At 40.7% G+C, this 26727-nt stretch overlaps 1 protein-coding gene and 1 pseudogene across 5 annotated transcripts in view; one reads left to right on the forward strand and one right to left on the reverse strand.

Annotated features, from left to right (window-relative positions):
• The window catches only part of MRTFA (myocardin related transcription factor A), a 273324-nt gene that overhangs the window by 121749 nt on the left and 124848 nt on the right, over window positions 1–26727 (forward strand). For all 5 annotated transcript variants that reach the window (XM_025400081.1, XM_025400083.1, XM_025400085.1 and 2 more), the window contains one exon: window positions 14939–15200. In XM_025400081.1, the coding sequence (XP_025255866.1) occupies window positions 14939–15200 (262 nt within the window). The remainder of the gene's footprint in view (window positions 1–14938; window positions 15201–26727) is intronic.
• On the reverse strand, window positions 123–704 carry LOC112633440 (annotated as a pseudogene).

Genomic DNA, 26727 nt, shown 5'->3' on the forward strand with positions numbered 1-26727 from the left:
AAAAAAAAAAAAAAAAAAAAAAAAAAAAAAGACTTGATTCAGGGTCCCAGGGTAGGGATTACCATATACCCAGGTTCTTCTTTACCATCCTGGGAGAAGGACAGAGGTGGGATGGAGCCAGTTCAGATCTTCCCAAGAAATGTACCTTCTGCCCATGGTCATCCCAGGCTGAGACCCAGGATATAGGGCAGAGAGACTTGTACACATGCTGGTACCATTCACAAACAGAGACATCACCCCCTTGTTTGTATGTATGTATATATGTATGTATGTATGAATGATGGAGTCTTGCCCTGTCACCCAGGCTGGACTGCAGTGGTGCAATCTCAGCTCACGGCAACCTCTGTCTCCCAGTTTCAAGTGCTTCAGTCTCCCGAGTAGCTGAGATTACAGGCAGCTGCCATCGTGCCCGACTAATTTTTGTATGTTTAGTAGAGACAGGGTTTCAACATGTTGGCCAGGGTGGTCTCAGACTCCTGACCTTAAGTAATCCGCCTGCTTCGGCCTCCCAAAGTACTGGGATTACAGGCATGAGCCACTGCACCCGGCCATCCGTTACCCCCTGTAGCAGTCGTTGCCTTCTTGAAGGGGTGGAAGTCCAGGTGTTTCTGCCAGCCATTCCTGGTCTGGTTCTGGTTGGGGAAGTGGCTGTCAAAAGGGGCAGTCCTGTAGTTCTTTATTTTGGTCTTGATGTCTTCTGCCATGGTGCAGTTCTCAGCTCAGTGGCTACTCTTTGCTGTCTTCTTTTTTCAGAGACAGGATCTCAGGCTGGAGAGTTAGTGGCATAATCATAGCTCATTGCAGCCTCAAACTCCTGAGCTCACATGATCCTCCTGCCTCAGTGTCCCTGGTGGGACTACTGGTGTACCATTGTACCCACCTTATTTTCTGCTTCTTATTGGTAGTCTGATATTTTAAAAGGCTCGCAATTCTCTACCTATTATATTCTTTTTTTCATGTTATATGCGACATCTGAGTTACATTCAGGTGATAATGTAATCCATTATTACCTTTTAATATGGATCACTGGTATTCTTCCTTTCTCCTTGATTAATTTAGAACCTTTCTATTTTAAATAGGCTACCCATAAGGTATTTGAAGATTTTCATGCTGGTGTGCATTTACTTTTTCTTTTTTGCTATCCACATCTTGTTTGCTGCCTACATTAGATGCTTTCAAAATGTACAGCACTGCTGACTAGTGCTGCTGTGTTTCTTAGTGCTTTATACATTTACAATAATTGCCCTTAGATGTAGTTGTAATGTGTAAACTCCTGTAGTGATGTAGAGAACACTTTAGTTGTATTATTTACTTTGTTTGGAAAATGGATGTGTTTGCCTATACTCTGTCTTCCTTCTTTGTTTTAAAGCTTTAAATATAATTGTGCTGAGCTTAAAATGGTGTTAAAATATCTGTTGTATTTTATTCCATCAAAAATTCTCAGCACCTTTTACAGAATATTAATTGGTTAAGAGTAATACTGTTTGAAGCAAGAGGCTGTGAAAGGAAGAATAATGAGCCATGACTGAAGAGCTGTTTTTATTTAAATTGTCAAGGTTCATTGTATTTCCAGAGGTTCTGCCCTGATCAAAGTCTTTAGTAACCACAGTAAGTGAAAATGCATTTTTGACACAAACTCTATACCATATTCCATGAAGGTAACTTGAAGAGCCATTGCTTTTGTATGGTAACTGATCTTACCAGACTAGATTAATTAATAAGCTAGTTTTTATAATTAAAGTGTAATTGGAAGAATAATTCATGAACATGCTGTCGATGGCCTGTTTTCACTGGTGCTGCAGTGCTGTCATCAGTGTGTGCATTGTCTTGAGAGTTCCTCATTGTGGCTCCGGTAGCTGCTTAGAAGCTTTAGGCTTGACCTCTTCTTGACCCACAGACACACTTCAACCTTGAATATACACTTTCCTCTGAGTGTGTGTTGTTGTATTTGGATACTGTTACTGTGACAGGTTCTTTTTTTATGGCAAGATATTTTGCAGTATTTTAAAAATATTTGCTCAAGAATTTAGGAAAATATTCATGGTTCCTTTTATAAAGTAGGAGCATATTCTTGATCTATCCAGAGAGGATGTCATTGAGAAACCTAAGGATATGAGGCTTCTGGCACTGGAAAATAGGGCTTTTCTTCAAATGCCCCATTGTCATGTGAAAACAAAGCACAATACTATAAATGTCTTCCTTTCCCCCAAACTACTGCCTGTCTTTATGCTAGGTGAGGTTTGTCTCAACAAGTTTTTCATTCCAAAGTTAATATTTTCAAAAATAGTCTTTTTTATATTATTCATACCTGAACAGAATTATTATTGTAGATTTTCTGTGTGGCAGATTTTCTTACTGTGGCAGGTTTTCTGTGGCCTGGCAACATTTCAGGTTGCCTAGGCTGATTTTTTGCATGGAGTTTTGGTGTAAGAGTAGAATTGACTGAAGAATTCCTAACTTGAAAATTGTCTCATAACAGATTACATAATTTTGTAGGTGAATACACAAAATATGTGCAGTTGATCATATTTAAATTTATCCAGGTCTCTTATACATAGCATGTGGACTTTTAAATATCCATCACTCAGCCTCTTAGAGAAGAACTCTCTAGAAGACAAATAGAATTCCACCTTAAAAATTGGAACACATTTGAACACCATAGAAAAAGGATTGAGAATCATAAGGAAAGCATACCTGTAGTGTTTGTGGGCATGAGTAAAGTTCAAGGAATGTAATGAAGTCATCTTGTCAAAATAGTGCTTTAATTTTCAAGCAGCCTTTTTGGAGGTGGGGGAGGAGTTTAAGGCTAATTGTCAAATTTCTGTTAAATGTTTGCAAGAAAATATTACCTTGTAGTTAATCTCTCTACTTTTCAGAGTACCTTCTTATAAGACCCTTCATGGTAATACGACAGATAATAATAACAAATGTTTATTCAGAGTAACTTACTCAAGGTCGTATCACTGAACTCAGTGATACATTAAGACACAGGTCAAAACAACATTATTACATTTTTATTAGGGGGCCAGGCAGAATGGTAAATTATACCAGACTCAGAGTCAGGTGGCAGGCTAAGGTGAACAGCTCCCTTGTCATTCTTTCTCTACACACCTGCCAAAATGATTATTTATTTATTTTTATTTATTTATTTTTTGAGACGGAGTCTTGCTCTGTTGCCCCAGCTGGAGTGCAGTAGCGTGATCTCGGCTCACTGCAACCTCTGCCTCCCGGGTTCAAGTGATTCTCCTGCCTCAGTGTCCTTAGTAGCTGGGATTGCAGGCACTCACCCCCACGCTTGGCTAATTGTTTGTATTTTTACTAGAGATGGGGTTTTACCATGTTGGCCAGGCTGGTCTCAAACTCCTAGCCTCAAGTGATCCACCAGCCTTGGCCTCCCAAAGTGCTTGGATTACAGACATGAGCCACCATGCCCAGTCTTCAAAATGATTATTTAAAAAGATAGATCATATCTCTCCATTGTGTAAAACCTCCCAGCGGCATCTAGTTGTTTATAGAATATACTTATGTCCGTTCCTCTTGGGCCATGCCAGTCATTTAGTTCCTTCAAGATGCCAAGCTCATTCCTGCCTCATGGCCTTTTAACTTGCATATGCTGTTCCCTCTACGTGGCTGGCTGTTTCTTGTCAAGTTCAGGCAGAGTCATAGAGGCATGAATTCTGAAGCTTGACTGCCCAGGATCAAGTGTTTAACCTCTCAGTGTCTCAGTTTCCTCAACTGTAAAAAATTATGGATGATATAGGTAAATATACATCTTAGTGTTGTGAAAATTGAATGCATACACATACAGTGCCTCATTTATAATAAGGGTTGGCTATACAAGTCTCATTCAGATATCACTTCCTCAATGAGACCTTTTTTGGTCATTTAATCTGAATTAGCCCCCAGGCACATAATGCTTATAGTTATCTGAAAACTTTTTATTGTATATTTATTTTCATTTTTATGTCTCTCCCACTTAATGTAGGCTCACGAAAGTGGGAATATTTTCTGTCTGTTGTACTCCCAGTACCTACAACAGTGCCTGATCACTATGCATTTGTTAAGTGAATTAATGAAAATCAGGTCTACCCCAGAAGGTCTTACTTATTTATTTATTTATTTTATTTTTTGAGGGGGGATCGAGTCTTGCTCTGTTGCCCAGGCTGGAATGCAGTGGTGCGATCTTGGCTCACTGCAGTCTCTGCCTCTTGGGCCCAAGTGAACTTCTTACCTCAGCCCCCCTGAGTAACTGAGAGTACAGGTGTGCGCCACCACGCCCAGCTAATGTTTGTATTTTTAGTAGAGACGGGGTTTCACTATATTGGCCAGGCTGGTCTTGAACTCCTGACTTAAGTGGTCCACCCGCCTTGGCCTCACAAAGTGCTGGGATTACAGGCGTGCGCCCCTGCATCCAGCCTACCCCAGGAGGTCTTCTTGAGTTCCATAAGACTGAAAGGCAATTTATGTTGTTCAGTTAAGGGAAGATATTCACATGTGTACCTAACACACATGGTAGGGGCTTGTGGGGAATGGTGTAGAGAAGTAGTCAATAAAAAGGGGTTGAGCCGTGGTATAAAATACGTATTTTACTTTTTTTCTGTTTTCTTTTTTAAAATTTCTGTTTTTTTCTAGCTGGTTAGTTCATGTCCCTATACATAAGCCCATGAGCTTACTTGTGTCTTTAAATTTGAGGACAACTGATTGCCCCTCAGCATTATAAAGTTAGAGCTTTTGCCGGGCGGGTGGCTCACACCTGTAATCCTAGCACTTTGGGAGGCCGAGGTGGGTGGATTGCCTGAACTCAGGAGTTTGAGACCAGCCTGGGCAACGTGGTGAAATCCCGTGTCTACTAAAATAAAAAAAATTAGCTGGATGTGGCAGCATGCGCTTATAGTCTCACCTACTTGGAAGGCTGAGGCAGGAGAATTGCTTGAACCCGGGAGGCGGAGGTTGCAGTGAGCCGAGATCGCAGCACTGCACTCAAGCCTGGGTGACAGTGCAAGGCTCCGTCTCAAAAAAAAAAAAATAAATAAAAATAAATAAATAAATAAATAAAGTTACAGTATTATTGAGCTTCTTCTAAAATAGTGTAAGTAGAAAGTGCCGATATGCAATTAGATACTCAGTGGTATTTGACAATTTTAGGAGTCACAGGGATGGTCCAAGATCCAGAGTAGGTGATCTGAGACTAGGAATTTATGAATTATCAACTAAGTCAGGTTTGAAAGCAGTATTACTATTTCTTTATATCTGTAACTCAACCTCTTTCCTCTTTCTCAAACTCTTCCTACTTCTGTCATTCTCTTCCTATTCTTGTAATCTTTGTCATTTCTCATTCTGTCTTCGTTCCCATGTTTTCCTTCTCGTGTACCTAATGGAAACCCAAATGACATTGCCATTATTGTTCTTTGGTCTCTCGACCCAACATGCAAAATCAAATTTATTATCTCCACAGATAAAATTCCTCATCTTTTCCGTATTTCTATTAGCAGAATACTGTTGTCATGACCGCCCTGGCTTAAAACCTTCAGTAATTTTTGACATCTGTCTCTCCTCCTTCCCTAACAATCAAACAGAAACACATTCTATCTTATATAAATCCTGTCCTCATTCATTCAGTATTAACTCGGCAAAAATTTGAGTTCCTGTCTGTGCCAGGTACATTGTATGGTCATACCCTTCTTTCTATTTAACTACCCCAATTCAGGATATCAACACATTATACTTTGCCTAATGAAGTAGATTTGTAACCTCCCCCCGCAACCTCATATTTCTTTTTTCCAATGCAGTCTAACTCAACTGCCATATTAATTTCCTTGTACTGGAACCACGTGAGTTCTCCACTGCTATATTAATTTCCTTGTACTTGAACCATGTGATTGGCCAAACCGTATTGCCCTTTTAGAACATACTTCACATTTTCTCACATCTATGACTTTGTTCATGCAGTTATGTCTCCTGGAGAAATATAAGCTCCCTGAGGGCAAGAACTTTGTTTTATTTACTGTAATTCTCAATACCCAGGCAGCACCTGGCATGTAGTGGGTATTGAATTTTGTTAATCAGGTTGGTCTTGATCTACTGGGCTCAAGGGATCCTCCCCGCTTGGCTTCCCAAAGCGCTGGAATTACAGGTGTGAGCTACCACACCTGGCCCACTCTGGAAGCTTTTTCTGATCTTCCGTGTATTTATACCTGTGACGGAACCCTCTTTGCTTTTTTTTTCTGTACCTGTGCCGACTTTGTATATATGATGTGTTTGCTGTAAGGTTAATATACATAGTAAATTAGCAAATATTTATAAATTCTTTTAAAATTTCAAGTATTGTGTCTGGGTACTTGAGACAAAAAACCAGTAGAATGGAGTTTCTTTCAAAGAATTTACCATCTACTGGGAGATCAATCCATGATAATGGTAAAAGTAAGCAGTGATAAAAGCAATCTTGGGATGCTGTGGAAGCCTAGCCCATTGGAAGGGGATGGATAACAGAGAGAAGGAGATAGGGTGGAGAAGAAGAGGCAATTCTTGGCAGTCACAGTAAAGAGCCGCATAACCGGTACCAGTAATTAGAGTGTAAATAAAGGGGAATGGTGAGAAATGAAGCAAGTAGTGAAGGGGCCTGTACTGTTGTAATTGAAGAGAGAGTGTTATATTGTTACTGTTACCCTTTTTGTTGGGGGAAGAGGAAATAGTCGAATGACTGATTCCCTGTAGAACCATCAAGAGGAGCTGAAGTGAGCAAAGGCCAAATAATTTATGGACTGGCCATAAATTATTTTTTGCCTTTGGCTATTTGTCACCATTGGATGTTACCAAAGGGTATTTATCACCTTGGCTACCCAATTCGTTGAGAACGCTATAGATACCTAGAAGTCTACCCCGCATCTTACTACTTTTAGACGACCATTTAAGTTTTTTCTATTATTCACTCCCATGTTTCCCTCCCTCCCTTCCCCACTTCCCCCTTCCCCCTTCCCCCTTCCACCTTCCCCTCCTTCCCCTCTTCCCCCTGTCCCCTCCTTCCCCTGCTTCCCCTCCTTCCTTTCCTTCTCCCTCTTCCCCTCTTCCCTTCCTTCCCTTCCCCTCCCCCTTCCCCCCTTCCCCTCCTTCCCTTCCCCTCCCCCTTCCCTTCCCTTCCCCTTCCCTTCCCTTCCCCTTCCCTTCCCCTTCCCTTCCCTTCCCTTCCCTTTTTCTTTCTCCTTCTTTTCTCTTCTTTCTTTCTTTTCTGCTGTTGAGAAGTCTCATGCCATTTATTACATATCACAATTTTGTGGGTGAGGATTTTGGACAGGGCTTAGCTTAGGGATTCTTCTGCCTGCTCCATATGGTGTTAACCTGGATCCATACAGTGTTAAGTGTCATCTCTTAGTTTCAGCAGGTGACTAGGCTTCATCTGCTATACAGTAACTTTTTTTTTTTTTTTTGAGATATAGTTTCACTCTGTCATCCAGGCTGTAGTGCAGTGGCACAGTCTTGACTCACTGCGACCTCTACCTCCTGGATTCGAGCAGGCCTTAGCCTCCTGAGTAGCTGGGACTATAGGCATGCATCACCATGCCTGACTGTTTTCCTCATCTTCTACTGTAGGACGTAGGGCAGTACCTACTACATATATAGTAAGCTGTCAGGAAACACTTGTTCAGTTTATTTGAATTCCTTCATGCCAGATTTTACACACACACACACACACAGACACCCATACCCACCCACACCCACCTCCACCCCTACCCACCTACACCCACCTCCACCCCTACATACCTGCTTAGACAGTAAGAGTTTTCAAGATTAGGTTTACTACGTTGAAAATAAATCAGTGAGAATTAAAGTAAAAATATGTCCAGCTAAAGAAAGTTCATTAATTGGTTGAAAACAATTTTTTTTTTTTTTTTTTTTTTTGAGACGGAGTCTCGGTCTGTCGCCCAGGCTGGAGTGCAGTGGCCGGATCTCAGCTCACTGCAAGCTCCGCCTCCTGGGTTCACGCCATTCTCCCGCCTCAGCCTCCCGAGTAGCTGGGACCACAGGCGCCCGCCACCTCGCCTGGCTAATTTTTTGTATTATTTAGTAGAGACGGGGTTTCACCGTATTAGCCAGCATGGTCTCGATCTCCTGACCTCGTGATCCGCCCATCTCGGCCTCCCAAAGTGCTGGGATTACAGGCTTGAGCCACCGCGCCCGGCCTGAAAACAATTTTTATACCAATTATTTAAAAAATTTTTTCAGAAGAACCATACCATTTGGTTGCATAGAACCACCTTTTTGTTATGGGTCATGATAAAGAATCGTGCTAGTGCTTACGTTTTAGAGTTGTCAGTAGCTGTCTACGTTCTTCCATTCTTCTAACACATTTCATGCTGCTGCTTCTAGGTACATATGTTGTTCTGTACAGGCAGAAGGCATGCAGCCCTAAAGCAAGTAGGGCGGAGAAGAGATGAGGCATGATCAGGCCAGCAAAAGAAGGAAACAGATGGGTTGTGGGAGATGACCCTGCCCCCATGTTGTTTTTGTTCTGGCTGCTATTGATCATATGTGAATCAGCAGCCCAGAAACTGGAGTTACTGATCCTTTGATAAAAAAGAAAGTTTGATCTTAGGCTCAGTAGAGTTATAAATTACAACTCTAAAAAATGATGCAAGTTTTACAGTAAATAAAATTATAGGAGTATTCAGGAATTGTTAAACGGGACTTAATTACGATGACCATACCTCAGCATTTTTGGGTCTTGTCTCTAGATTATCATAGTTTACGAGATTTTATCCTGTGTGCTCTTTCAAAATGAATAGAGAGTAGTGTGTTTGTTAGAGAAATAAATCCAGTGTGTATATTTTATGCCAAATTAGTCTTTTGTTAGTGCTTATATATGACTTCTGGTCTATTTCCTAATCTCAAGGTTAAGGAAACCTTGCTATGTCTCTCTAAGCCTTCCCATCGTTCTGTGGAAGAATCTTATTTTTTAAAAAACATTAGGAGAATGTTATCAAACATGTACAGATACAGAGATAATAGCATAATGAATTTCTAAATACCTAATAACCAGCTTCAACATTATCAACATTCTGCCCCTCTTGTTTTATGTATTCTTCCCCACTCCCTGCCTCATAACCTTGATGGAAGGATTTTGTTGTTACATAGTATAGTTTAATATTGGTGTTTTAAAGGTTATATCCTGAAACTTTTGAAATCCCTAAATTAACAAATAACACTATATAATTTACCCAATAAAAATATTTGGTAAAGAGTGTGTGTGTGTGTATGTATGTGTGTAGATATATGTACATTTTAAGTGATCTCTTTAAGCCCTTAATAATTTTGTAAATATGGAACTTAATTACAAAACTATTCTGAATCGAACACTTGCTAAAGCAGTTTTTCCAATTGCTTATTTCTTTTGTTCTGGGTAGTGGTAGGCACAATCATGGGGTTCAGGTCTATAGAATTTGATATTCCTATTTTCTTTTTTTTCTTTTTGCATCATAATATAGTATCAAACAGTCCTTTCTTTAAACTATTAAAAATGTATGTGTTCTGTCGGGCAAGGTAGCTCACGCTTGTAATCCCAGCGTTTTGCGAGGCCAGTGTAGGGTGATCACTTGAGGCCGGGAGTTCGAGACCAGCTTGGGCAACATAACGAGATCTCATCTCTACAAAAATGTGAAAACATAGTCAGGTGTGATGGCACACGCCTGTAGTTCTAGCTACCTGGGAGGATCACTTGAGCCCACGAGTTTAAGGCTGCAGTGAGCTATGATCATTCCATTGCACTCTAGGTTGGATGGCAGAGTAACACGTTGTATGAAAGAAAAAAAAGTATGTGTTCTAAGAAACATCTCCACTTTCCGCCCCGCCCTGGGTTGGATCTTGCTCTGTTGCCCAGGCTGGAGTGCAGTGGCATGACCACAGCTTACTGTATCCTCAACCTCCCTGGGGTTAAGTTGATCCTCTTACCTCAGCCTTGGGAGTAGCTGAGACTGCAGACTCACACTACCATGCCCCACTAACTTTTGTGTGTTTTGTAGAGACGGGGTTTTGCCATGTTGCCCAGGATTGTCTTGAACTCCTGGGCTCTAGTGATCTGCCCACCTTGGCCTCCCAAACTGCTGGGGATTACAGGTGTGAGCCATCACGCCTGGGTAAAACATTATTTTTAAAACTTTCTGGCCAGGCGCGGTGGCTCACACCTGTAATCCCAGCACTTTGGGAGGCCGAGGCGGGTGGATCATGAGGTCAGGAGATCAAGACCATCCTGGCCAACATGGTGAAGCCCCGTCTCTACTAAAAATACAGAAAAAAAAAAATTAGCTGGGCGTGGTTGTGGGCGCCTGTAGTCCCAGCTACTTGGGAAGCTGAGGCAGGAGAAAGGTGTGAACCCAGGAGGCGGAGGTTGCAGCGAGCCGCGATAGTGCCACTGCACTCCAGCCTGGGCGACAGAGCGAAACTCCGTCTCAAAAAAAAAAAACAAACGAAAAAAAGCCCACAAACTTTCTTGGCTGGGTACAGTGGCTCACACTTGTAATCCTAGCATTTTGGGAGGCCGGGGCGGGTGATCACCTGAGGTCAGGAGTTTGAGACCAGCCTGGTCAACATAGCAAAAACCCAACTCTACTAAAAACACAAAAATTAGGTGTGGTGTTGCATGCCTGTAATCCCAGCTACTTGGGAGGCTGAGACAGGAGAATCACTTGAACCTGGGAGGCAGAGGTTGCAGTGAGCCAAGATCGTGCCACTGCAGCCTGGGTGGTGGAGCGAGACTCTGTCTCAAAAAAAAAAAAAAACAAAACACCAAGAAAAACAGAAAAACAATAACTTTATTTTCTCTTCATGCTTAGCATTGGACTTGGACTTGGGTTGGCTTTCTTTTGGGGGTCATTTTTTACAAAGCTTCTTTAAATCATTTTCTAGAAATACTGGTTATGTTCACTAAATACATACCAGCATCACAAACTCATGAAGTTAACTTCATACTTCATTAGAAAAATATTGATACCCTGTGATGGATTTTTATTGTCTCTTGGAAATAGTAACACATGTAAACGCTCAATCTCTGAATTCCAGCAATAATAATAATTCAAATAGGAAGAAGTTTGTTCTGAATTAGTGAAAAATAAATAATTTACTTCATTTTAAAGAATGTATGGTTTTGGTGAGGCACAGTGGCTCATTCCTACAATCCCGGCACTTTGGGAGGTTTAGGTAGGAGGATCCCTTTAGGCCAGGAGTTTGAGACCAGCTTGGGCAACATAGCAAAACTTCGTATCTCCCCAACCTCCTGCAAGAAAAATAAAAAAAGGCTGGGCATGGTGGTGTGTCTGTAGTCCTAGCTACTTGTGGAGCTGTTGTGGGAGGATCACTTGAGCCCAGGAATTAAAGGTTGCAGTGAGCTATGGTCATGCCAGTGCACCCTAGTCTGGGCAACAGAGCGAGACCCTGTCCCTTAAAAAAAAAGGAAAAGGAAAAGGCTGGGCTCAGTGAGCTCTCACGCCTAGCACTTTGTGAGTCCAAGGCAGGTGGCTCACTTGAGTCCAGGAGTTTAAAACCAGCCTGGGCAACATGGCAAAACCCCATCTCTACTAAAAATACAAAAATTAGTCGGGCCTGGTGACGCACGCCTGTATTCCCAGTTACTCGGGAGACTGAGGCAGGAGGATTGCTTGAGGCCGGGAGGTGGAGGTTGCAGTGAGCCGAGAACTCATCGCTGCACTCCAGCCTGGGCGACGGGAGTGAAACCTTGTCTCAAAATAAATAAATAAATAAAACAATAAAATATGTGGTTTTATTCTTTCAAGCTCAGTAATGTAAGTTTACTTAGTGAATTTTTTTTTTTTTTTTTTTTTTTTTTTACCAAGACATCTAAAAATAATTGTGATAAAAAACATATGTAACAGTAAATTCACCTTTCCTCCTGCTTTGGGAGCTCTTAGACAATAAACTCACCTTTTACACTTTTTTTCCGTCTTTTTAAAATTTCAAAAAACTTAAAAACAACTTTTTTTAAAAAAAGACAGGGTCTTACTATGTTGCCCAGACTGATCTGGAACTCCTGGGCTCTAGCAATCCTCCCACCTCAGCCTCCCAGAGTGCTAGGATTATAGGAGTGAACCACTGCGCCTGGCCACCTGGCACTCTTTTATATTACCGTGCCCCTGCCAAGTAGCATAATATTTTATTTAATCTCACACCAAGTTATAGTATCACAAATATCAGTTAAGTCTGAAATAATGGGGTTTTGCTAAGTTAAAAACTTTTTACATGAAACCATGATTCTAGCGCATCTGTTTAGCTGTAGTATTTTAGTGATATGAGGCTTGATGTTTCCTGTCCTTGACTTCCTAACATTATTTTTAGTGTTTCTGTATGTTTCATGCATTCTTCCTTGTGTCATCCAAATTTCCCCCAAGACATGTCTATTGTGGTTTCCCAGATTGTCTTTATGTATCTTTCATTGTCTTTATGTATCTTTCATTTGCTTCTCTCTCTGTTCAGTTAACAACTATTACAATGCTTGTTTTGTGTTAAGACTTTTGCGTGGCCCATCTACTGCATACAGAGTTGTTACTGTTACAGTTGAATTTCTTAATTTTCTTATGAGAGGTATGAACTCTTACTGTCCATAAGGATTTAACAGCTGTTTATTGGAAACCTGTTACTCTATGTGAAACCATTTTTCCTAAGTCCTAGGGCTGAAGTTTTGATACCGTTCTATTTTCCTTTAGAATAAGGAGGTTAGTTTTCAAGGGGTCCTTGAATGTCATAAAATTGAAGTCTTTTTTTAGTCTGAAAGGCTGCTGTTAAAAGAAGCAAACATGCTGTTTCAGAGTCAATGACAAGGAATACTCAGCCAGATGGATTAATCCTGTATAACAGTTGTTTTTTCCCCAGTACACACAGAGATGTGGTTCAAACCATAGTAAATCATAGACAAGATGGAAAAGAATTCTTTGACGTTTAGATTCTGAATTTTCTTAGTAGACATTTGTTGTTTTGTAAGTTCTAAAATTATTCAAACCCTAAAAGAAATCCTTTTCCCATTGTTTGCCCATAGTACCCTTGAGAATATTGAGTTCTTAATATTGAGTTCAAATATTTTTTTTGAACTTGTCTCCCTTAAGTCTTCTTCCAGTCTTTTTTGGAGTAGAGAGTCCTTAATATCTTTTTCTTCATAATGTTATCTCCCTCATGTTAATTGCTCTTATCTGGACCTTTTCCAGTCCAGTTTATTTTCTGTGAGATGTATCAACCAGAACTACAGTCAGATTTGGGTACACTGTTGCTTTACTTGAAGTTAGATCATAATAGTCTGTTTAGTGTCTTTCTTCACTTCATGGCTGTTCAATATTTTGTTGGTTTCTTCAACTAAAGCAATTTAAAGTCCTCATCAAAGTTTGCAAGGAATGCCCAGGGAATCTCACTTTATAGATCAGAAACTATAGTCTTTTTATTATAAAAGCCATGTAAGTATTTTAGAGAAAATTTGGAACCTTAAAAAAATTTTTTTCATTGTCCAATCAAACAGAACCCCTCTTTTGTGTCTTGGTATACTTCTTAAAATCTTTTCTCTTTGTGTAATATTTTAATATATGAGTATGTAGTTTTATATCTTATTTTTCTTAAATGTGGCTTTAGAATAAGCATTTCCCACATTAGAAATGCTTTATAAAAATTATTCTTATGGCTGGGCATGGTGGCTCACGCCTGTAATCCCAGCACTTTGGGAGGCCGAGGTGGGCGGATCTCAAGGTCAGGAGGTTGAGACCATCCTGGCTAACACAGTGAAACCCCGTCTCTACTAAAAATACAAAAAAATTTAGCTGGGTATGGTGATGGGCACCTGTAGTCCCAGCCACTTGGGAGGCAGGAGAATGACGTGAACCCAGGAAGTGGAACTTGCAGTGAGCTGAGATCACGCCTCTGAACTCCAGCCTGGGCGACAGAGCGAGACTCTGCCTCAAAAAAAAACAAAAAGAAAAGAAATTATTCTTACTAACTACATAGGACTCAGTGAATGGAGATTTTTTTATATATATATATATATATATATTTTTTTTTTTTTTTTTAATGAGGTTTAATTGGTTCATGGTTTTGCAGGACTGTACAAGGATGGTGCCATCAAGGAGCTTTTACTCATGATAGAAGGTGAAGCAGGTGCAGGCATGTCATAGGGTGAGAGCAGGAGCGAGAGAAAGAAGGGGGACAGTGCACACACTTTTAAATGACTAGATGTTGCAAGAACTCACTCACCATCACGTGGACAGCACCAGTCCATGAGGGATCTGCCCCCATGACTCAAACATCTCCCATCAGGCCCTACCTCCAACATTGGGGATTGCATTTCATAACCTTCATTGTCCATATCACTATCAGCATTTTGGTCAAAGGCATTCAACAAGTCTCTAGGAAGTTTCAAACTTTCCCACATTTTCCTGTCTTCTTCTGAGCCCTCTAAACTGTTCCAACCTCTGCCTGTTACCCAGTTTCAAAGTTGCTTCCACATTTTCGGGTATCCTTATAGCAACATCCCACTCTATCAGTACCAATTTACTATATTAGTCTGTTCTCACATTGCTATAAAGAACTGCCTGAGACTGGGTAGTTTATAAAGGAAAGAGCTTTAATTGGTTCACAGTTCCACAGGGCTGGGGAGGCCTCAGGAAACTTACAATCATGGTGGAAGGAGAAGCAAACATGTCCTTCTTCACATGGTGGCAGGAAGGAGAAGTGCTGAGCAAAAGAGGAAAAGCCCCTTATAAAACCATCAGATCTTGTGAGAACTCATGAGAATAGCACAGAGGTAACTGCCCCCATGATTCAGTTACCTGCCACCAAGTCCCTCCCATGACGTGGGAATTGTGGGAACTACAATTCAAGATGAGATTTGGGTAAGGACACCACCAAACCATATTATCATGGTACCATCTAAACTTTCCATTTTTTCTTCCATTTCCAGATTGCCATCACGAAAGCCAAAGTGGATTTCTCCAGTGTGGTGTGCCTGCCCCCTTCCGTCATTGCTGTGAATGGACTGGACGGAGGAGGGGCCGGCGAAAATGATGATGAACCAGTGCTCGTGTCCCTATCTGCGGCACCCAGTCCCCAGAGCGAAGCTGTTGCCAATGAACTGCAGGAGCTCTCCTTGCAGCCCGAGCTGACGCTAGGCCTCCACCCTGGCAGGAATCCCAATTTGCCTCCACTTAGTGAGCGGAAGAATGGTGAGTAGATACAGAATTATTGCATTCCCTGATTTGTACCAGGATCTTCATGTTTATAATGTTATAGATCCTTACTTTATTTCATGTTCCTTGAAAGTTTCTTATAATCTTAACATTTCTTGTAAAATAGATAGCTGTAAGTTAAAGTGATCATTTTAAGTCCAACATTTCCTACCTGGATTATTAGAATTTATTTCTAATTTCTCTGCTTCCCTCACCCCATTCCTTCCATAAATTCATTAATTTAGCATATGTATTCATTAATATCAACGTATTATAAACTATGCTAAGATTAGGGATTAAATGGTAAACAAGCCTCTGTCATTAGGAAACATACTGTATCGTATAGCCTTGTCAGAGTAATCTTTTAGGACTTTCTAGCTTACAGCTTTTCAGTGATTGTCTTGTGGGATGAAACAAAAGCAAAATAAATGTCTTGCCAGGTGTAGTGACTTATGCTTGTAATTCCAGCACTTTGGGAGGCTGAGGTGCACAGATCACCTCAGGTCAGGAGTTCGAGACCAGCCTGGCCAACATGGTGAAACCCTGTGCTAAAACTACAAAAATTAGCTGGGTGTGGTGACACACGCTTGTAGACCCAGCTGCGGAGAAGGCTGAGGTGGGAGGATCGGTTGAACCCAAGAGGCAGAGGTTGCAATGAGCCAAGATTGCGCTATAGCACTCTAGCCTGGGTGACAGAATGAGACTGTATCTTAAATAAACAAACAAACAATAAATAAGTGAATAAATTTCTTGGCATGTTTTGCAAGGCTTTGCAGAATCTGGTCTTTTTCTTTTAACATCTTCTCTTATTCCCCTATTCCTAGTATTTGTTCCAGCCCATTAAACTGTGCTAAGTACTGTTTAAAAACCATGTACTCATACCTCAAACTTTTTTTAATTCAAAAAATATATAATTTGTTATGAAATATTTAAGATTTGAAAAAATGTATAAAGAGGCCAGGCACTGTGGCTTATGCCTGTAATCCCAGCACTTTGGGAGGCTGAGGCAGGCAGATCTCCTGAGGTTGGGAGTTGGAGACCAGCCTTACCAACATGGAGAAATCCCGTCTCTACTAAAAATACAAAATTAGCGGGGCATGGTGGCACATGCCTGTAATCCCAGCTAGTAGGGAGGCTGAGGTAGGAGAATCGCTTGAACCTGGGAGGCAGAGGTTGCGGTGAGCCGAGATCGCGCTGCTGCACTCCAGCTTGGGCAACAAGAGAAAAACTCCATCTCAGAAAAAAAAAAAAAAAAAGAAAAAATATATAAACAACAGTATGGAAAATTGTGTGTTCGGATACCACCCAACTTACGTACTTTGCATAAATCTTCATTACCCCTGGAGGTAACTACTAACTTGAATTTGGTATTTCATTGCCAAATATGTTTGTATTCTTTTCCCATGTGAATATATTCTTAAGCAATATATAATGTTGTTTCTCGTGTTTTAAACCTATATATGACAGAAAATTATGTGTTCTTCAGTAATTTATGTTTGTTATTCAGTATTCATTTTCCTTGTAAGTTAAAGACATTTTGTATTTTCTTCTAATCCAAGCTGTTAATCCCCACTTATTGAATAGTTCTACTTTTTCCTACTGATCTTTATGCCTGCTGTATTCTGTCTGTGCGTGAGTTAGTTTTCAGGCTCTCTTTTCTTTGACTGGTCTCTCTGTCCATCTCTGTGTCACTGCTACCTTATTTTAGTTAATTGCCTAATAATTAGTCTTTCTGTCTGCTAGGACAGCTGTCTCCTTACCTTTTTCTTCTTGAAAGTTGTCTTGGCTATTACCCTTTTAATTTTCCATGAGTTTAGAATTGGCTTTTCAAGTTCTGCCAACAAAAAATCCCTTTGGGATTTTTACCTCCAACATTTTATTATGAAAAAAATTAAACACAAAGTAGAAAGAAAAAAAAAGAAGTAGGAAGAATTTTACAATGAATACCTGCATGTCCATCTCTTAGATTCTACCTATAACATTTTACAAAACTTGCTTAGGCCGGGTGCGGTGGCTCAAGCCTGTAATCCCAGCACTTTGGGAGGCCGAGACGGGCAGATCACGAGGTCAGGAGATCGAGACCATCCTGGTTAACACTGTGAAACCCCATCTCTACTAAAAATACAAAAAAATTAGCCGGGCGTGGTAGCGGGCGCCTGTAGTCCCAGCTACTCCGGAGGCTGAGGCAGGAGAATGGCGTGAACCCAGGAGGCGGAGCTTGTAGTGAGCCTAGATCGGGCCACTGCACTCCAGCCTGGGTGACAGAGCAAAGACTCCGTCTCAAAAAAAAAAAAAACAAAAACAAACAAACAAAAAACTTGCTTAAATCGCAGATATCTATCAATCTAATCTTTAAATTTAATTTTTTTTTTTTTTTTTTTTGTAATAGAGTCTCACTCTGTTGCCCAGACTGGAGTGCAGTGATGCCATCTTGGCTCACTGCGGGCTCTGTCTCCCGGGTTCAAGTGATTCTCTTACCTCAGCTACCCGAGTAGCCGGGATTACAGCCATGTGCCACCATGAATGGCTAATTTTTGTATTTTTAGTGACAGGGTTTCACCATGTTGACCAGACTGGTCTCAAACTTCTGGCCTCAGGTGATCCGCCCTCCTCAGCCTCCCAAAGTGCTGGGATTACAGGCATGAGCCACCACACCTAGCCCTCAATCTGATTTTTTTGATGTTTCTTGAAGTAAAATGCAGACACCAGTACTCTTCCTGTTGTGGAAGTATAACATAAATACAAAATAACCCACAACTTGTGAGTGTTGTTATTATCACAAAGTGAGTACACCTGTTAGTAACTACTACTTAGTGAGGAACTACTACTTAGTTAGTAACTACTGCTTAATGAGGAAATACTAGTAGTCCAGAACTTTCCCCACCTTGTACTTCTTCCCAATCAATACTCAAAGGAAACTACCATCCTGATTTTCAACACCATAGGTTAGTTTTGAAACCTTATAAAAATTGAGTCATACCATGTGTATTCTGTTGGTGGTTTCTTTATGTTTTTGAAATTTTTTTATGTTGAATTGTGTGTGGCTAGAGTTTATTTTCATTGCTGTTTAATCAATTCATTGTATGAATAAAATGCAATTTATTTTTCCATTTTACTGTTCATGGATGTTTAGGTTGTTTCACTTTGGGACTATTATGATTTATGCCACTATGGAATTCTTGTATATGTCTTTTGGTATACTCGCTGGGATTTTTATTTGAAGTATGTTGGTCATAGGTAAGTAGGGAGAATATAATCCCGCCATGTTGGGAGGCTGACATTTGAAGATTGCTTGAGCCCAGGAGTTTAAGATTATATTGAGCTATGATTGCACCACTGCAGTCCAGCCTGGGAGCCATAGTGAGACCCTGTCTCTTAAACAAACAAACAAACAAACAAACAAAAACAGTGGGTAGGAAAATACACATTTTTAAATATTGAGTCTTCCTATCCATTACTTTGTTTTATCTCTTCAATTAAATAGGTTTTCTTTAATGTCTTTACAGAGTTTTGTCAGTGTCTCGAGAAAAGTCATACAAATATTTATTAGTTTTATTCCTGGGTATCTTTTTTTTTTTTTTTTTTGGTAGATGTAAGTGGTATATATATATTTTTGAGACGGAGTCTTGCTCTGTTGCCAGGCTGGAGTGCAGTGGTGTGATCTTGGCTCACTGCAACCTCCGTTTCCCGGGTTCAAGTCATTCTCCTGCCTCAGCCTCCTGAGTAGCTGGGACTACAGGCGTGCACCACCACGCCCGACTAATTTTTGTATTTTTAGTAGAGATGGGGTTTCACCATGTTGGCCAGGATGGTTTCTTGACAATCTCTTGACCTCGTGATCCGCCTGCCTTGGCCTCCCAAAGTGCTGGGATTACAGGTGTGAGCCACCAGGCCCGGCCTTAAATGGTATATTTTTATACAATATTTTCTGTCCCATGCTGGTGTAAATAAATGGCAAACCTTTTCAAAACCCCTGTTTCTTTTCTACGTCTGTGTCCTCCATTTGGAATACCCTTTCTCTCCCTCACTCTTCTTGAAGCCTTTCCTAACTCATATTTAGTGTCAGATGCCCCTCTTTTGATTTTCCCAGTTCCCTATATTTTTTTTTGAGACGGGGTCCTGTTCTGTCACCCAGGCTGGAGTTCTGTGGCGTGATCTCGGCTCACGGCAACTTCTGCCTCCCTGGTTCAAGGGGTTCTTGTGCCTCAGCCTCCTGAGTAGCTGGGATTACAGACATGCGCTACCACGCCTGGATAATTTTTGTATTTTTAGTAGAGACAGGATTTCACCATGTTGTCCAGGCAGGTCTCAAACTCCTGACCTCACGTGATCCCCTCTGCCCCTGTCCTCGGCCTCCCACAGTGCTGAGATTACAGGCGTGAGCCAGTGTGCCGCTGTTGCCCTTTATCAACCTACTTCATCACCCTATATTGTAATTGCAATTCTTCACTCAGCAATAGTGAGCCTTTGAAAACTGAAATCAGACACTGCTACGCTACTCTCAATACTCTTCAATGCTTTTCTGTGAGGCTTATGATGAAATTATAGTACTTATTATGTGGCCTTGGTATTCTCTCTGACACCATTTCTTTTTTTTTTTTTTGGGAGACAGTCTCGCCCTGTCACCCAGGCTGGAATGCAGTGGTACAGTCTCAGCTCACTGCAACCTCTGCCTCCAGGGTTCAAGTGATTCTCGTTACTGAGCTATTGAGTAGCTGGGATTACAGGCGTATGCTACCACACCCGGCTGATTTTTAAATTATTTTTAGTAGAGATGGGGTTTCACCATATTGGCAAGGCTGGTCTTGAACTCCTAACCTCAAGTTATTCACTCGCCTTGTCCTCCAAAATGCTGAAATTACAGATGTGAGCCACCATGCCCAGCCTCTCTCTGACATCATTTCTTAACCCTTATCCCTTAGCTCCCAGGCACACTGACTTCTTGCTATTTCTTGAACACATCAAACCTGTTCCTATCCCAGGGCCTTGTACTTGCTGTGCCTTCACTGAAGTTCCTGCACAAATGTCATTTCCTCAGGGAGACCTTCCCTGCCTGTCTTCTCTAAAATAGCACCTCCTGCTACTCTCGATCCTGCTTTTTCTTCAAAGCAGTTACTCTTCTCTGTCATTGTGTGTGTGTGTATATGTGTGTGTGTGTTTATTTTCTCTTTTCTCCCCTTTAATAGTTATTTCCTGAGGGCAGAAACTTTATTTTGTTCACTGGCATATACCCAACTCCTGGATCATAATGGGCACTCAATAAATATTTATTTTATTTTATTTTATTTATTACTATTTTTTGAGATGGAGTCTTGCTGTGTCACCCAGGCTGGAGTGCAGTGGCGCAATCTTGGCTCACTGCAGGCTCCACCTCCCAGGTTCACACCATTCTCCTGCCTCAGCCTCCTGAGTAGCTGGGACTACAGGCGCCCGCCACCGCGCCCGGCTAATTTTTTGTATTTTTAGTAGAGACCAGGGTTTCACCGCGTTAGCCAGGGTGATCCCGATCTCCTGACCACGTGATCTGCCCGCCTCGGCCTCCCAAAGTGCTGGGATTACAGGCGTGAGCCACCGCGCCTCGCAATAAATATTTATTGAATGAATCAATGAATGGTTTACATGTTTGTTCCACTACAGGTAAGAACTCTGTTTTCTTAGTGGAGTAGAAGGCAGCTCTTGCTGTTGGGCCCAAGGTGTTTGTGTATCTTCAGCCTTTTTCTCTAAAGTGTTTCCACTTAGCATATAAATTAACTGAAATCTTTCCCAGCAACTCTTAACTTTCCCTTGGTATTTAAGCTCCTGAAAGAATAGTTTACAGTCATTGTCTCTACTTTCTCATATTCCAGAGACTTGAATGCTTTATGGCTTCTGTCACTACCTGTCTTCAGAAACTGCCATTGCCACAGTAATTTGTGTTCTTTTTGCTGTAGATCAAATAAGCCCTCTTTAGTCTTTACGCTACTTGACCTCTTTGCCATCATTTGACATGGTTGGCTTCTCCCTCAGACTTGAAACTTTTCCTCCGCAGATATCTATGACTTACCTTTTTCCGGCTTTTTAAACTCTACCTTTCCAGCCACTCCCTTTGCTATTCAGAGCTTTTGCTATCTTTCTCTGCCTACCTCTTAAATTTTGTTACTCTCCAGCATTCAGCTCTGGAGGAAAGAGGCTGGTAAGAAGATCCTTATATTTTACAGCAGGTTTTTGCATGGGCATTTGTTTGGGAGGTAATGATAGGAGCAGAAATGGAAAGTCTTTGAGAAGATTGTGAAATTGGAAAGTGTGGAGCTCTAGAACAGAATAAATTCTAGAGTTAGAGGAGGTGCTTTTTCATGAATGGGTGTATCGTGTGTTGAGAGAGTGGAGTGAGAAATGTACTTCTTTGATCTATTTCACATAGAAGCATGTATTATATAGAAATTCAGTGGTGGCCGGGTGCGGCGGCTCATGCCTGTAATCCCAGCAGTTTGGGAGGCCGAGGCTGGTGGATCGCCTGAGGTCAGGAGTTTGAGACCAGCCTGGCCAACATGGTAAAACCCCGTCTGTAATAAAAATACAAAAATTAGCTAGGCATGGTGGCAGGCGCCTGTAATCCCAGCTCCTCCGGAGGCTGAGGCAGGAAAATTGCTTGAATCCAGGAGGCGGAGGTTGCAGTGAGCCAGGAGATTGCTCCACTGCACTCCAGCCTGGGCGACAAGAGCGAGACTTCGTCTCAAAAAAAAAAAAAAAAAAAAAAAAAAAGAAAAGAAAGAAATTCAGTAGGTTAGCAGAGGTCCGTATGGGGCAGTAGGCAGTCAAGGTCCTGACACCTTCATTTCCTAAACAGAGGAACTTGGAGCCTTAAAGAGAGGCAGTGCCTTGGTTAACCCAATCTTTACTGACTTAATTGTAAAAGGTTGATAAAAACTTTCAAGATGTATTTTAAAATATTACTCCTCTATCTTCTAGGCTGAGAACTTAGGTCTAAAAGATAAAAGTTGATCTGCTTGTGGATCCTATCTAGCCAGGGCTTGGAGAAGCCTGGAAACATCTGTCTAATGAACTAAGCCCTTAGGCTTCAGCTCAAGGAGTTCTGTCATCCATTGAATCAGTGTATCATACTGGAAAGTGATTTCTTTTACCAATTATATATATACCAATTATTTTATACATATACCAATTATATGTATATATAATTGGTAAATCACTTTCCATTATTTTTTTTATATATATATATATATATTTTTTTTTTTTTTTTTGAGACAATGTCTTGCTCTGTTGCCTAGGCTGGAGTATGGTGCTCACTTCAGCCTTGATCTCCTGGGCTCAAATGATCCTCCTGCCTCAGCCTCCTGAGTAGCTGGTACTACAGGAGTGTGCCACCATGCCTGACTCAGTTTTTTTTTTTTTTTTTTTTTTTTGAGACGGAGTCTTGCTCTGCCGCCCAGGCTGGAGTACAGTGGCCGGATCTCAGCTCACTGCAAGCTCCGCCTCCCGGGTTCACGCCATTCTCCTGCCTCAGCCTCCCGAGTAGCTGGGACTACAGGCGCCTGCCACCTCGCCCGGCTAGTTTTTTGTATTTTTAGTAGAGACGGGGTTTCACCGTGTTAGCCAGGATGGTCTCGATCTCCTGACCTCGTGATCCGCCCATCTCGGCCTCCCAAAGTGCTGGGATTACAGGCTTGACTGACTCAGTTTTTATATTTTGTATAGACAGAGTCTTGCTATGTAGCCCATGCTGGCCCTGGCCTGTACTTCCTCTTTTGTGAAGTGGCAAGTTAAGTCTTTTGCCTACTCTTTCTATTGTATTGGTTTTTTCTTGAATAAGAGTTCTTTAAATTTCCAGAATACTAGTTTGTTGTTGCTTAAATATATTGCAGACATCTTCTCCCACCTTGGGATTTGTCTTTTTCTTTCTATTTATCCTGTCTTTTGATTAAGAATCTCTAAATTTAGCTGGGCATAGTGTTTCATGCCTCTAATCCCAGTGCTTTGGGAGGCCAAGGCGGAAGGATGACTTGAGGCCAGGAGTCCAAGACCAGCCTAAGCAACATAGCAAGACCCCCTCTCTCAAAAAAATGAGCCGGGCATGGTGGCTCATGCCTATAGTCCCACCTACTAGGGAGGCTGAGGCAGAAGGATCACTTGAGCCCAGGAATTCAAGGTTACAATGAACTATAATCATGCCACTGTAGTCTAGCCTGGGTGACAGAGCAAGACCCCATCTCAAAACAAACAAAACACAAAAAGAATTTCTAAATTTAATATAATTTATGTGAGTCTTTTATAGTTTGTGAGTTTTGTGTCTTGTGTTTCTGGAAATATTTTTTCATATAGGAATAAGGTAAGACACAAGTTAATTTTTTTTTCAAGTGGATTCCCATTTATTGAAAATCCTCTTCTTTCCCCAATAATCAACAGAGCTACCTCTTTCATATATCAGGGACCTAGCTATGTGGGTATGTTTCTGAGCTCACTCTTTGGTTCCATTGGGCTATTTGTGTATCCCTGCCCTCACAGTTTTAATTATGATAACTGTAATAAGCCCTGTTGTATGGGAGAAGTAAGTCCTCACGCTTTGTTCTTGTTCAAGAGTTTCATTCTTGCCTGTTCTTGGTCCTTTGCATTTCCATATAAAATTTAAAATCACTATGGGATTTTGATTGGAATTGCATTGCATCTATGAACCAATTTAGGAAGAACTGGTATTTTTAGAAGATTATACTGTAAATGTGTATTTTCCGCATTTATTTAGATCTTTTGTAAGGTCTCCCAGTGGGTTTTTAAAAATTTTCTCTGTGATGATCTTACACATCTTTTGTTAGATTTATTTTTAGACACTTTGTATGTTTTAATGCTATTGTAAATGTTACCTTTTACAAAAATTTTATTTTCTAAATGTTGTTGCTGATCTCAGATATTGTTCTGAGAGATGTAAAGGTGCAGTTCTATGTGTGTCTGTGGTCTGAGGTGCTGGGTAGGATAGGAAGAGCTATGTAAAGAAAAGTCAGCAGGAGAATGGGAGTGAAAAGGGCCTTTCCTCTTTCACAGTGGTTTTTCTCCTCCTTTGTGTAAGATTTAAGAAATATCCATTTGTTTTCACATGTGCAGCCTGTGGAATAAAGGGCAGATCATGTATTTTTTTCTGTAAGGGTACGAACCGTATCCTTTCATGCCATAATGTTGCACAAGAGGTTCTAATTAATTGCTGGGAGAAGTAAAAATTTTGAGTAGGCAGTTTCTGATCCAAATTACAGCATTTCTTGGGGAAAGGAAAGAGATTTGTTAATTATATTCTTCACCAAGCCTGATTTTCGAGGATTTTCTAGATTAGGTCTCCTGTTGAAAATCCTCCAATCTTAGGCATGTCAGTTGATTAAATGATTCTGTTTATAATGTGACTTAGAGAATTTCATAACCTACTTCATTCCAGTACTTAGCGATAATCAATTTCTCATTCTTGCTTATTCATCACGTTATGCTAGGCCCCTGGAGAGCAGATACCAGATAGAGTTCCTGCTCTAACACAAAACAAAACAAAAACAAAAGCCCAAATTCTAATGGATCCCATCTCCCAGAGAAAATCACTGTTAGCATATGGTTTATATCTCTCTAGTGTTCTTGCAAATGTATGTTTTTAAAATAACTGAGCTAATACTACAGACCCAATTCTGTGTCCTGCTTTTTTCATATTATTGAAATATTTTTATAAGTAGCCTTTTTTAATGGGGTGTATAACATTCTGTTCCGTGCCATCGTTTATTACTTTCTCCTTAGTTGGACAATTGAATCATTTTCTGTTTTTCACGCTTACATTAATATTTAGATAAATATTTTTTAAATCGTTTTTTGCATTTCAGATTATTTCCTTAGAAGTGGAAGTATTGACTTAAAGAATTTGACCATTTTAATGTTGGAAAAATTATTCTGTGATTATTAAGATCTTAGCACTTAGCACTGTGTGCTAAGTATTGGAGAGAGGGTAATGAACAAGACAGATAAGGTTCTTATTGTCTTTCATGGAATTATAGAAGTTCCATGAAAGACAAAGACTCAACAAAGAGTTAGATGAGCTAATTCATAGTTACAAACTTTGGTAATTGCCTTTTAAAAAAACAAAAACACAAGATGTTATAACAGAATAACAGATCTAATAGTGAGGGTTTTAATGTAGGGAAGGCTTGAGGAAGAGACATTTAAGCAGAGATCCAAAGCGTAAGCAGTGGTTTGACAAACGAAAGAAGTAATAGCATGTGTGAAGACAGGGCTAGGGGGTGGAGGAGGAGAAATCAGGAGGAGGAGGAGGCAGAGGTTATTGGGGAAAATTGTCACAAAGGAACTAGAAGAGTGTCAGTATATCAGTGGAGGGAGTTTGAGAAGAAGTAATGTGAGATGAATACTTTATTTCAAACATAAAGTATGAACGAGCCATGATGGTGCCACTGTACTGCAGCCTGGGCAACAGAGTGAGACCCTGTCTTAAAATAAATAAATAAAAATGTTTAAAAAGTGAGCTTAAAATACAGCCATCACCTAGGCCGGGCATGGTGGCTCATGCCTGTAATCCCTGCTTTGGGAGGCCAAGGCAGGCTGATCATGAGGTCAGGAGTTCAAGACCATCCTGACCAACATGGTGAAATCCCGTCTCTACTAAAAATACAAAAATTTAGCCGGGCGTGGTGGCAGGCACCTGTAATCCCAGCTACTTGGGAGGTTGAGGCAGGAGAATCGCTTGAACTTGGGAGGTGGAGGTTGCAGTGAGCCAAGACCATGCCACTGCATTCCAGCCTGGGCAACAGAGCAAAACTGTATCTCAAAAAGACACACACACACACACACACACACACACACACTGCCATCATCTGTCCTATCTGTCCTGGGTCTAAGGAATAACGTATCTGTGGTAATGTGTGATCCTCCCAGGTTTGCAGGTCTTGACTCAGTACTTCATCAGCAGTAGGTTGTGGTCACAGGAAATGGAAGCTGCCTCAGGACCTGTAGCAACTTGCCTGCATGCTGGGTTATGTTATCTTTTGAGTGGTGCCCAATACGAGGTGTCTAGGGGAAAGTCTTCACTGGTTGGAGCCCATGACATTTGGGTATGATGACTAGATTTTTCATAGAGCTGAGCTTCAATAAACTGATGCATACGCTTGTGAGAACTCAAATCAGAAATGGACACAGGAACTGAATTACATTTCTATTCTCTGAAATCCCAGAGTTCATAAAAATAAATTTGTTGCTTTTGTGTATACATGTGTAAATTACATTTTATTATAGAAATTAACATTAGTGAAATTGACAGCTTTCTGTGTTTAAAGATTTTTCTGTAGGTGAGCCAAAGTTCTCTGTTTTTCTGATTTCTCTTATTCATTCCCTATAATTTCAGCATTTTCATTCTCGTTAAGACTTAATATTCCTGAGGGTATTATTGTGAATGTCTTTATGTTAACTCCATACTTCAATACTTTATGTAGTTTTCTAAGTAATAACACTTTCAGTATGTGTTCTTTTTTTTTTTTTTTTTTTTTTTTTTTTTTTTTTT

Source organism: Theropithecus gelada, chromosome 10, assembly GCF_003255815.1.
Source record: "Theropithecus gelada isolate Dixy chromosome 10, Tgel_1.0, whole genome shotgun sequence".
NCBI lineage: Eukaryota > Metazoa > Chordata > Mammalia > Primates > Cercopithecidae > Theropithecus > Theropithecus gelada.